Consider the following 12,735-nt stretch of genomic DNA (forward strand, 5'->3'; position numbering starts at 1 on the left):
TAGACCTAATGGCTTTTCAATGCGGAAAGAGGTGACTGGGGATGAAACGGGGAGAAATTCTTTCGAAAATTGCAAGAAAGTTCGTAGCTAGGATTGGAAAAGCCGGAATTCCGCTAGCGTCGGCGAAAATCTACCTCGGCATTTCCAAGGAGAAGCGAATTGGCTAGCTTGGCGGAAAAGAGGACGTACTTGCAGCTTGGACAAGTGCCAAAGGTAAATCCTTCATCCCTATAGCTTATAACCATCACCTCGCTGTCCATCTACACTAAGCAAAACATTTTAGGCTATTTTCGTGCCTTTCGAAACTCCTCCAACACTTCAATCAATTTAAAAAAAAAAACTTATTATTTTTCAAAATAACTGTTACCATAAGCTTATTTTAAGAGAAATTAATTTAATCAATTCATTGTCTAATTAGTTATAAAGTAATAATCTTAGATAAAATCCTAAAAGGAAAGAGTATTTTCTAAAATCTCTTGAAAAATTATTATGAGATGCAAAACCCTCCGAATTAATAGTGAAATATGGAAGATTTTTAAAAGTTGTTTTATCAGTTTAAGCAAGGAGGGAGATTGTGACAGAACTTTCTTCTATCAGCCGGTTAAATAAATGAAGATGGATTAGATAAGCATCAGGTTTACGCATAAAAAAGCCGATGAGATATTCTTTCAGTATATATATATAAAAAAAGAGAGAGAGAGAATCTGATGAATGACCTTAAGAATGACTCTAAGAACCTCTCGCATTACCCAGTTAAGAAAAATAAAACAATAATTACCATAGTAATGAGCTTATAAATCAGTGAACATAATCCAATCTGTCCATTGAACAACAGATTAAGTTTTATTATATATAGGTTGCTTTGATTGATTGTATAGGTAAGCCATCAGTTATTTAAAGATGAGTGATTTTAGACATCAACTCCAAAGAAAAGTCAAATAATTTTTTCTTGACTAGAAAAAGAGACGTTAAATATAGTTCAACACAATTACAAAATTTTATTATGCATTTATATAAAATTTTTATTCATTTTTTTTTAAATTTATTAAAATTAGTCATCGTTTCTATTTGATCTATGTTAATAACTTACACATAACGGTAATCTAATTTAAAAACACTTCGAAAAATTACATTTAGCGAATGACATTATAAATTAAATTTTCTATTTTTCCGCTATCTCTTTCAAACGAGGAAATTATTTCTATTGCAAAGAGTTGACATCTCTAATGACTGACGACGTATATTTGCTTACAACCGATATAAAAAATAAAAAAAAGGTATAAAAATTCCATTAAAACTAATTATTGCGTTGATGCTTTTCTACTAAATAGTTTCCTGGCGACAGAAAATTTGTCTATAAATTTCTTTTTTTGTTCTCTTTTCCTTGCTTCAAGAAATATTATTGTTAATTTTTATGAAAATTTTATCCCTTTCAAATACATCTTTAAATATTTAAAAATATATTGTTTATTATATTTTACTATTTTAAACTTATTAAAACTTTATTACTAAAGACATTTTTATGTAGTCGAAAAATCATCTGTGAATATGTACAATGAATTTTAATAAAATTAAATTACAAAATAATATTTTAAAGGGTTTATTGGCTGTATTTTCTTTTTTTCTTATTAAAATCTCGGAAGCTTAGTTATTCTGTATTCACGGCAGTTTGTCAAAACACATTTGAACAATAAAACAGTATAGAAACACCATTAGAGTCTTTCTTTTCTTTCTTATTATTATTTTTTTTAATATTATCTATCTACACTCTGTTCGTTCTTCCTCATCTTATTTATATATATTTTTTTCTTCTGTCCTCTATTTTCGGACTCCAGTCGTTGGTCACGGCCTCGTTTCATTTTTTTTTTTTTTTGTGGTTGGGGAATTTACTCATTTTGATGTTTCTTTCGGCTCTTAACATCATCCATTTCAGCAAAGAAACTATAAAGAAAAATAAAATGACTAATATAAGTTACCATTACGTATATTTGATATTATTTATTAGTTCATTTAGATTATGAAACAGAATTAGAATATAATCTTAAATTAATTCTATCTGAGAACTTCTATGTATTATATAGGCTACTGAGATAAATTTATACATGATAGTAGCATTGTATGCTTCATTACAACGTCGATAATCGATGAACTTGGATAATTATAATACGTATTCTCAATCAAATAGGTAAATTATGTAAATACATAATGATATTATCATAAGGATGGATTGTTTTTTTAAAATTTCAATGTAAAATATCTCTCAATGGTTTGATCAATCATAATTTTTTTTAAAAGTAAAACTTTCTAAAAATAAAATCCGAATTAGTTTTTACTTAGAAAACTTTATTAGACAATTTTTTTTATCCTTTAATTCTTTAGATTTTAGACAATTATCAAAGATTAGACGACTAAAAGCCGATTTTCAAGTAACCTAATCAATTTTGTTGTAGATAAATCCTATAAAAAGTTAAAAAGAATTCGATAGTTACAAAATATATCTTATTAATTTTTGTTTTAATTCTTCAAATAAAATCCAATTTTTAAATATTATTATTCATTTACTAAACATGTAAATTAAAATTGATATTAATTCCAATACGCTACAACAAATTGAAGCAAGTAAAATTCATTTTCTTTATTCTTCTTATATGTTAATTACTAAAATAAAATTCAATTTCGATACTAAACAAGATCGTAATGTTAATAATTAATTACTTAAGAAGTTATTCTAGATGGAAATTAATTTAGTGATGATTTAAGTATTAATTTCGATTAATCATTAACGATTTACCTCTTTATTAAACCCTAAAAAGCCAAATATCACGTATCTTTGTATCTTGTTATATGTAAAAATATTCTTTTCTTTTAGATCGATAAAGATTTTCCTAGACGAGGTTTTCATTCCTATAAATAGAAAAATTATTTTTGTATATAAATGTTTATATATACATATACGTATCATTAAACGAAAACATTGTATATGTTAATTAGCAAAATACAATATAAGAAACTGATGACGATTTAATTTATTTTAATGAGTCATTAAATAAAACTCTGCAACCGAAATTCTCTTTAAAATGAATGCTTCTAAAGGAAGACGTCTAACTGATGGCTTTTGTTGACGCAAATAAAACCATGCTTCAACTACCATTATCTTAATTAAAATAAAACTTTCGCAGATTCTCTTCATTACTATAGAAAAACTATTAAAATGTTTTAAACCTTTTATAAAGAAAAAAAATTTATAGTTTTAAAGTACAGTATCTTACTAATAATGATATCGTCATTGCTATGGATAAAAGATTGTATTAAAACTAAAAATTGAAAGTTGCCATGGTGATATCGTGTTATATAAGTGAGCGGAAAATCGCACGTGCCAAAACCGAACCCTCTAATCATTTTGCCCTAAGCGTGGATTCACTTTATTCACCCAGAAGCTGTCCCTCTTCCAGAACCGCGTACAAAACAAGTGGAATGGAAACTTCTTTAAGGAAAAAGGAACGATTCCATTATAGGCAAACCGGAACGAGCGAAATGAGTTTCTCTGTCTGTCTGTCTCTCTTTCTCTTTCCATCTCTCCATCTTTCCCTATCCCGCCGGTAAGAATAAGAAACAAAATTAACGAATGGAATGGAAAGCTTCAGTATGGTATTAGTTTTCATCAACGGAATCTCCCTAGACTGCCTTGGGGCGAGGGAAGAAGGAGAGAGGCAGAAGGGGGAGAGAAAAAAAAAAGAGAAACCCGAAATGAAAAGAGAACTGCATCCTAGTCAGGAAACCAATAAAATTTAAAGGGGGAACCGAAGCGAAACACAAGTCCCTTCTCAAACCTTACTCCCCAACTGACCCCGAAATAGCCTTCTGGGAACTTTCCGCTCTCTTGGATTCGATTTCTAGCTAGAACTTTTCCTTTCAGGCATCTTTCTTTAACCGAGCGAAAACACTATATGCGCATTTATTACTGTATCCCCTAACAGAAAAGCCATGCGTTGAATCTTAAAACTTATGTACTAAACGCGTAATTTAATTTTCTTTAAGAAATATTGCCCAAAACGAAAATATTTTATTAACTTTAGTATATTTACGGAGATTTTTTTTACAGCTAAAACTGTACGTAATTAATTGCTAGAGGATTTTTCTTTGATGATGCAAAATCGAATCGAAAAAAAAAAAACATAATTAATAATTATTAAACACTTTATTTAATCGATTTCTTGTCTTAATTTGTAACATTATAAGATAAAAAAATAGAATAAAGTTGATAAATAAAACTAAATAAATAGTGTATAGTTGTGTATGTCTATGTGTGTGTTTATGTATACAGATTCGATATAAAATCGAAAAAATTTAAATAAATTAATCGATTTTATTTTGTTTTTAATATATAAATTTCAAGAATGTTAGAAAATTAATTATTTTCCTTTATTCATTCATTTTTTTTTCTAAATGGACGGAATCAAAACATAAACAGAAACGATTAATTAGGAAAGAGTTAAGAAGAGTTTGACTCGCGTAATTGGTCACTCTGTTGAGAATAAGAACACGAAGACGTGCAAAGAATGTTGTGAGTTTTGAACTGGAAGAAAGAAAAAAAAAACAACAGAAGACGAAGCTAATGAGCGAAAAGATTATCTGAAAAGCGTCTTTGTGAGCACAAGTCCATAAAGAAGATGCGTCATTAGTAAAAACGGTTTGAACGTTGGATGATTCCGAACAAATAGAATTTTTATCTTATTATTTCTTTCTAGAATATCTTTCACAAAACATTTGGTTTAATATAAACTATATAAACGCTTAAAACAATCATTAATTATTCATTATAACGATAACTCGCTATTAATTAATTTATGAAAATTAGCATGTGTTAATTTTTATCTTTTATCTCGGTTCATCTCGATTATTGAGAAATTTTTTTTAATTTTCTTACTTATTTTTTAATTTACTCAATTGTTGGAAAAGGAAGAGGAAATGGAAATTTTCTTAGAAGTAATGAATATTATTCTAAGGTAAAAAAAAGAAAATAAGAGAGAGAGAGAGAAAAAGTGGACTTTAGTGAAAATATGCGAAGTAAGAAAATCTCGCTAATTACTTTCACAGAAAAGAGTTGGAAATTTAATCAAGTGTTTGTCATGTGACACGAAGCTATTCAATTTTCTCTTCCGAGCCCAATATTTCTCTTCAGATTTTAAATTTTTTAAATGAGATTTGAAAATTGTATTGCTTAATTTCTAAAAAAAAATTGTTTTTCATTGTTTAAAAATCATATTATATCAATTTTCAAAGTTAAAAGATCGAATGTAATTATGAAAATATTAGATTGAAATTTTAAAATAACGATAGATTTAATTACTTGCAATTTTTAATATTGTATACGATTGTAATTATAATGTTTTCAAGTTCCAACAGCAACCATTAAATTCGTATATTATTTACTATTTTCTGTATTTATCCCATAGAAATAGCAATATATCATTTTGTAACGAAAATTTGTTTGTTTTATACTCTGTTTGTTTTGAGGAATAAGAAAAGATATTAATTTCTAGAAATTTTTATTGTTTATTTATTTATTTTTTTAAGTTTTTTTTTCAATCGATGCACGAAAAACCGGAATGGCATTAGGAAGAACGCAATTTTTGACATATGTGCATCCAGCAAGATATTTTTCGCTCAAATGACTTCTTTCCCAAATGTGCTGTATTTCAACAAAATATTGTGGCCTCTAAACGCTGTTTGTTTTTCAATCGCCAACCTAACCTACAGCAGAAAAGATAAATGAGATATATATATATATATAAAAGAAAAAACTTCTCTATCTTTAAATGAGTTCATTAAGTTTCTTTCTGTTTTCTTCTCTTAGAAAAATCATGCTTGATTGTTTTCCTATTTCTAATTTTAATTTATAATTTTATTATAAAAATCAATATTTCTTTTATACTGCATGGAATAAAACTTTAATTTAGAATTATAGAAATTTATGCAGTCCGTAGTTTAAATGATGCTTTGAAATTATTATCTAGTTTATAATAACTTTTAATGATAAAAATTGAATAAAGGATGAATTAAGGAATTAAAAAAAAACCTACCTACTATGGACAGAAAATGATAATTGCAGAATCGTTTCTTCTCCCTTAGACCTTTCACATTGTCTTCACCCCAAAACCATTGTCCGTGTCTTCAACTGACCATTCAGGAAGAAGAAAAAGCAATGTTCAATTAAAGAAGCACCGGACCAGAAAGGTCGTGTTTACTAATTTCACTGTTATTGGGAACCGTTTTTTCTTGATCACCAGGGCTAGATGCACTACGATGTACCACAACTTGGTCCCCGCATCCCATAGGATCTTGGATAGTTGCATAGACGTTTTCTGTAGAGGAAGGCTCGACATTTGCCCTAAAAGATGATAAATTGACTAAGTTCGACCTGTCTTCTTCCCTGTTTTCCAAGTTGCGTGCGGCATTGGTAGGTGCAGTAAATGTTCGGAACCGATATGGAGAACCACATGGTCTTTCGGTTGTTCCCATTCGTGGTGGATTATGCGTAAAACCATATCTAGTTCTATAGGAATTGGAAGATTGAGGTACATATATCCTAGGATAACGTAAAGAATCGGATAAATAGCTAGGATATCCGTACAATGCTTCGTCATCCGGCCTGGCATAGAGGTGAAGATCTCTATGAGATCCTCCAGCACTCACTTCGGGTTGTTGGTAAACGTATGGATCATGATACGATCCATCATTGTAATTTCCAACTTGCGATGAAAGATGGCGGAGGGCATCGGGTATGGCTTCATAGAACGAAGCTGCATAAGGTCCATCTAATTCTTGATAAATGGCATTAGAACCTAAAGAGTTTCTTTTCGAAGATCGGCCAGTTCTAGGTAAAGTCGTTTCGGCCATACCTTCGCTACCTCTACGAGAAAATGTTTTTCGTTTCTTTTTTCTCTTATTCCTACCATCGTCACTAGAACAAGAAGCCGTAGCTTCACGGGAAAGATCACCATCCGTTGAACTAGTTCGAGACATCGATTGACTCTCAGATTGGTCTTGAAGACTCAACTCATCTTCCGCGAATTCCTCTTCACTGCAAGTAGGTTCTCTATTAGTAGGCGAATATAACTGTCTAGTTTCGTTAGAAACATTATCGTAATTTAAGCTAGGAGGTAATTCCGATACACCATTTTGAGGAAAAGGAAAAGCTTGTCTCAGATGAGTGGTTCCATACCTATCATATTTCACGTGTAAAACCTGAAAAAAAGATTAATTACTCTTACTATACTTTAATAAAATTCGAGCTATATATAATTATAATTTATCATTAAACATCATTAAAAGATAATTAAATTTCATTAATAGATAATTAACTTAGTCTTGCACTTTTATAGAAAACTATTGGAATAGAGTTTTTTAATTATCATTTTTAATTACTAAGCAAGTTCGGCAGCTAAACGAAGAAAAAACTTTCATCTTATCTTTCTCATTCAATATTATACTTAATATCTTACACAAATTCGAATAAACGAATAAAAACATTCTCATAAAGTAAAACGTTCGTTCCGCTGCACATCTTTAATCTTGCTTGCAGTTTATGTCACTATATGATGGCATATATCAGTATATATGTCACTATTATAAATGATCTATACTGACTTAAAGCATTTTTTATATAAATATATCTAAGAATATAACTGACTTTTCGAGAAATATATCTTCAATATTTTTAAAATTGGATTTTCTTTTTTACTCTCTCTCTCTCTCTCTCTCTCTCTTTAGCTAATGTTTTAAAGCATTTAAAAAAATGATAAACTTTTTCTTATCTTAATTAATATCCTTTTAAAATCTAAAAGAAGTATTCATAATAATTAAATTATTATCGAATTAAAGCTATTCATTATAAACATGGCATTTCAATATTTGATTATCCATCTTCAATTAGCAATTATCTATTTATGTGGATAATTAAATTGACAGAGAGAATTTTTCTTCGATAGTAATCACATTAACGATTAATTCTATTTAAATTTCTCTAGAAAGAATTGAGGGAAATTCCATCTTTCATTAATATTAACGATCTTCTTGGATATAATGGATCATAACTAAATTAAAGAGGGGCGGGTTTATTATTATTTATCACAAATTTCTTACATTAAAGGTTAGCAAAACTCAATTTTTAACTCCAATTAACGACAATGGAGACTTTTACAGAGCAACGTGGGATAAAAAATAAAAAAAATTGTAAATTGCAATGGTCAGTGGCGAGATTTCGTTATTGAAGAAAAGTGTTTGCAGTGGTTCTCCAATTTCTGCAGCTTTGCAAACTCGAACAATCCTTCTTGCCAGATGAATGGATCAAATGCATTTCAATAAAAGTTGGAGGACGGATGGAAAGGAGAAGAAGACGCTACGATTGGTGACTCTAAATCTCGAATACTTTTACGCTAAAAGAATCTTTAACCATGGCTTTTCAGCGAACAAGACTTATCTTTATTTCTAAATCGATCAACTATCTCATTGAAAATTGTAGACATCATAAAACATTGAAGTATTGCACGCTTTCTTAAGTTTTATTGAACTGACAACAACACCGAATAGGTACTTGCTAGAAAGTTTTTAAGTCGTCCTCGATCATGCCAGTCAGCGATATAACATTATTCCTAAGTGCTTTTTCTATGTCCAAACTTAGTTTGTTATGAAAAAAAAAAGAACATAAAGATATTTTTCTTTTCTTTGAACCCTACGTTTAAGATTTCATTACTTTCTGAATAGATTAAAGAGTATATTTTCGATTTTTCTTCAAAGTTGCACAACTATTTAAACAAGGTATAAAATGCGAAAGATATTCCGAAAGCAATATTTTCCTCGACTCTACATACTATATATTCTACATTGAAAATTTTATTGTGGATATAAAAGCAATATAAATCAGAAATAGGAACAAGTTTTATGGACATATTTTATAAACGTGAATATAAAATTCATTTTCTGTGCAATAATAAATTTTCTCGCTCTTCTTAAACTTTTTCCTCCCCCTGACAAAAACCGAAATATTACAAGGGATAAATTTTTTAATTCCTTAATTTTTTTTAATACTTTTCTAGTGTCGATGCATTGTAAATTAAAGTAAAAAGGTTTTCAGGAATAATAAAAAAANTTTTTTTCTTTCAGTATTAACAATAAAGAAAAACGACGACGAAAGCGAGAATTTATTAATTTTATCTCTAAAGATTACAGAAAATAAATTTCTTATTCTTTCCTTAAAGATATCCGATAAAGAAAATTTTAATCGGATGATATATTTCGTTCCAGTTTAGCTTTCGATCTTTCATTTCTCTACCGCATCCCGGATCAAAATCGAGGAAAAGCATAGAGACGAACACCTTTTCTATCCATCCTTCTATCGATGCCAAATACTGATATAACAGTCGATTATGATAAAAATCCATCAAGATAGTGAAAAATAAGATTGAAAATTCCACAACTGATTATATCCAACAAATTGCTTCTACTAACTTCTAAGAGATTGAAAGTAATGACTCGAAATGAGACAAGAAACTTATCTAATATATTAGAAGGTGACAGTTTATTACAGAAAGGAAACAAATTATCTAGAAATATAATTTATAAAACTTACTCTTTTTTTTTTATTCTACAACGAAAATATTACACATTACATTGGATTTAAGCGTCATTTTAGAGAGTAAGACATTGTAGTACGTCTCCATTTAGTACAGATTACACGTGTATCCTAATCGTATTGTTAAGAGACGATCAAGTATGCCAATCACACAAAGTCTATTTTTCTTTAGTTCTATTCAACAAATGTTCCGTTGTCGAGTTGATTAAAGTACATTCATTTAATTGTTTCAAGTACCTTTAGGAATTCCAATGTAAAAAATATATATATATATCCTTTAGAAAAAAAAATGGCATTAAGAGGATATTAGTAGCCATTTTTTGATGCTAAGAAAATTTTACAATTAGGATAATATGGTAGGAAGAGTCGAAACTATTTTAGTTGATGATGGAGCTAATTATTGTAATTGAGGTTGGATGAAAAGTAGCGATAATTGGATAGACGATAAGTTTCCTAATTGTATAACTGATAAGCCCGACCATAACCTTATCTGGCAATGTATCAATGATTGGTCGCTTGTCATTAAATCGGATAGGCAAAACCGCCTGACTATACGTTCGTTTCCAAATTTAATGTGAATGCCATTAATGTATATGGAGTAATGTTCGTCTATTAACGGTGATGACTTTCTATCAGTTCTACTGTTTTTCGTATGACCATTTTATCTGCAGAATAATCGAAAATTTGGAGATATTGATATGCAATGCGGTTGATGAAAGTCGCTTAATTTATAATATTATATTTGTATCCGAACTGAATATTGGAAACATAATTAAAACTAGAAAAGAAAAAAAAAATGTGTTTGGGTTAAGATTTCTGAAAGGAAAATTAATTAAAAGAGTTGCTTGAAATGATTTTAAATATTGTTAAATATTAGAAAAAAGTTTTTATTTTTTAAATAGTATAAAGAGGAAAAAAAAACGATTTTAAGTGGAAAAAAAAACAAAATACAAGGACAAGATTTTTGGAGAAAACGTCTTCATTCTTTCGTTGTGTTTTGCCCTTTTCTCCTAACATCTGTAATCTCCTTTCAGTCTCTGAAGACCGTCTGCTTGTCGAGATAAGGAGATTAGGCAGTTCGTTCATCTCTCTAAGCATTCTGGAAAATCTGCCGCAGCCAAGAGACGTTAAGTCTAATTACGATAGGCATGCTGACATCAAGTCGATGCTTCGACGACGGATGACGTAGCGACGTGTATATGTGTTTGGAGTTTGGTACTCAATACGCCATAACCCGAACGTTGGTCGCAATGAATTGTGAGACGTCTGGGAAAAAGAGATAAGAAGTTGCTTGTTTTCTTTTTTCTAATGTCTTCATTTGGGGAAAAAGTGTTTTACTGTTTTACGAGACGGCGATCCTCGCGAGAGATATTAGTCACTAGTCCCATTTATTGGATTCAGATTTTTAAAAATTGCAATTGCTAAAACAAAGAAAAGAAAAAGACTTTTCGATCATATCCCGAGTTAAAATCACTATTAAAGTTAAATTTATTTGAAAATATGAACGTATATATATATATATTTTTTTAATGTCCCCTTGTAAGAATTTTGTCTACATTTCTCTCAGTTTTATCTTTATTTTGCTTCATGAATAAGCTTTTAAATCGAGAAAAGTTTCTATATAATCGTTATTAAGATTACAAAGAAAAAAAATGCATATATACCTGACAGGGAGGAAGATTGGATGTGTCAATTCCAGGCTGAGGAGGGAGACGTATTGGATGATGATTGATGATCATATCATCATAGGTAACTCCATTTGGATTAGGCAATTCACATCGTCCCGTAGTTTCCGTTTTNTATAATATATTATATACCTCGTAATATATATTATAATCCTTAATGATATTTAAATTGCACAAAAATTATTGCAAATTACGTAAAAATCAAAGGCTTTAACAATCTGTATACAGTTTTTTTTTTCTAGTAAACGAATATGATAAATTCTGTGATAAATATTTAAACATTATATAATTATAATTCTACTTATTTACTTATATTTTGTTCAGGAATTTTTCCAAATTTCTTATCTGTTATTGTATTAACTTTAAAATATGACAACTTCCATAAAATGTATCATATTGGTAAGTCGTAACACTATCGTCTATACCTAATTACAAGCACTATATGATCTATAATATTGATTAGAGAATATCATAAAATATGTATGGTGGGGTGACTAAATCATTACTTGGCCTGAATTATTCTATACTTAGGACATATTAAGCACGCGGCTATATAATAGAATAGACGTTAATAGCCTATACACCAGACAATAGTTGTAATGGTAGATTAAATTATTTATGCTAACGAGCCTGCTTTATTAATTTTGTTCGTTTTACACATTACTTAGTTATATTTTGGAGCATTCGAGCAGAAGTTTAATTTTGAAACGAATTTTAATAATAATAACGATACAGTGCATAACGTTAGATCAATTTTTTAGGTTCTCTTGAAGCCTGTATAAATTCTGATGTATCGTAAGATGTTTACATAACTGTGGAAAATAATCTGCAGAATGTTTGTCTAACTGCATGCATGAAATGCAGATCCATGATGTGCATATGAATGGAATTTAATACGAGTTTAAGGTACCCTGTTATAAATTTTCTGCACGCATGTTTCTAGGCGTGGTTTGTTTTTTTTTTTTTTCGATTTTTATACCAGTATATGGAAATCTTAATATATATCTATGGTTTAAATTAAGATTTTTCGACAGTAATTCTGTAGAGAGAATGTATTAACTAGTAAAATATAGAATTACGACCCGAAGGAAAGTGTAAATTGCCATTAAAACTAATACCTTATTAGTTTACATTAACTTGATGGTTTACGTCTTTAACTTCTTCAAGCCATCAAAACATGTTTGAGAAAATTCGTTCGAGGCCGGTTTGGTCCAATTACGATCGTTAACGTTCATCTTACAAGTAAGGAAGGAGGAAGGAGGCTTGGCATTGGTCTTTACGTGTTATCTCTAGCGGAAATGACGTCACGCCGAGTAGAACGACACTCCCTGGGGGTACGATAAGAGCGCGTTCCACGCCCTGAAGGTCCCAGTTTGGGTAATGAATTAATTAGCACAAAGTTTCCCAATTAAGTTG

General features: G+C 29.6%; 1 protein-coding gene and 1 long non-coding RNA gene across 2 annotated transcripts; both read right to left on the reverse strand.

Annotated features, from left to right (window-relative positions):
• Positions 1-1,858: 1,858 nt before the first annotated feature.
• Positions 1,859-2,900, reverse strand: LOC111619611. The gene is made up of 2 exons (XR_002755796.1): positions 2,792-2,900; positions 1,859-1,941 (listed from the first exon to the last, which is right to left on the reverse strand). It is a non-coding gene; the product is annotated as an uncharacterized LOC111619611 (long non-coding RNA).
• Positions 2,901-6,154: 3,254 nt separating this feature from the next.
• On the reverse strand, positions 6,155-11,398 carry LOC111619610. Its single transcript, XM_023361377.1, has 2 exons — positions 11,299-11,398; positions 6,155-7,248 (listed from the first exon to the last, which is right to left on the reverse strand). Exons 1-2 carry the CDS (start codon positions 11,371-11,373, stop codon positions 6,214-6,216), a joined length of 1,110 nt encoding a protein of 369 aa, XP_023217145.1. The 5' UTR covers positions 11,374-11,398; the 3' UTR covers positions 6,155-6,213.
• Between the last annotated feature and the right edge of the window lie 1,337 nt (positions 11,399-12,735).

The sequence above is a fragment of the Centruroides sculpturatus genome, unplaced genomic scaffold (genome assembly GCF_000671375.1).
Source record: "Centruroides sculpturatus isolate CEXI.00-Female unplaced genomic scaffold, Cexi_2.0 scaffold260, whole genome shotgun sequence".
Lineage (NCBI taxonomy): Eukaryota > Metazoa > Arthropoda > Arachnida > Scorpiones > Buthidae > Centruroides > Centruroides sculpturatus.

Excerpts from the sequence above, each read along its gene's own strand:
- LOC111619610 (XM_023361377.1), bottom strand. The coding sequence starts at position 11,373 with ATGATCATCAATCATCATCCAATACGTCTCCCTCCTCAGCCTGGAATT. Across the intron at positions 7,249-11,298 it reads CCAATCTTCCTCCCTGTCAG|GTTTTACACGTGAAATATGA; the intron begins GTATATATGCAT and ends TCTTTTTTTCAG.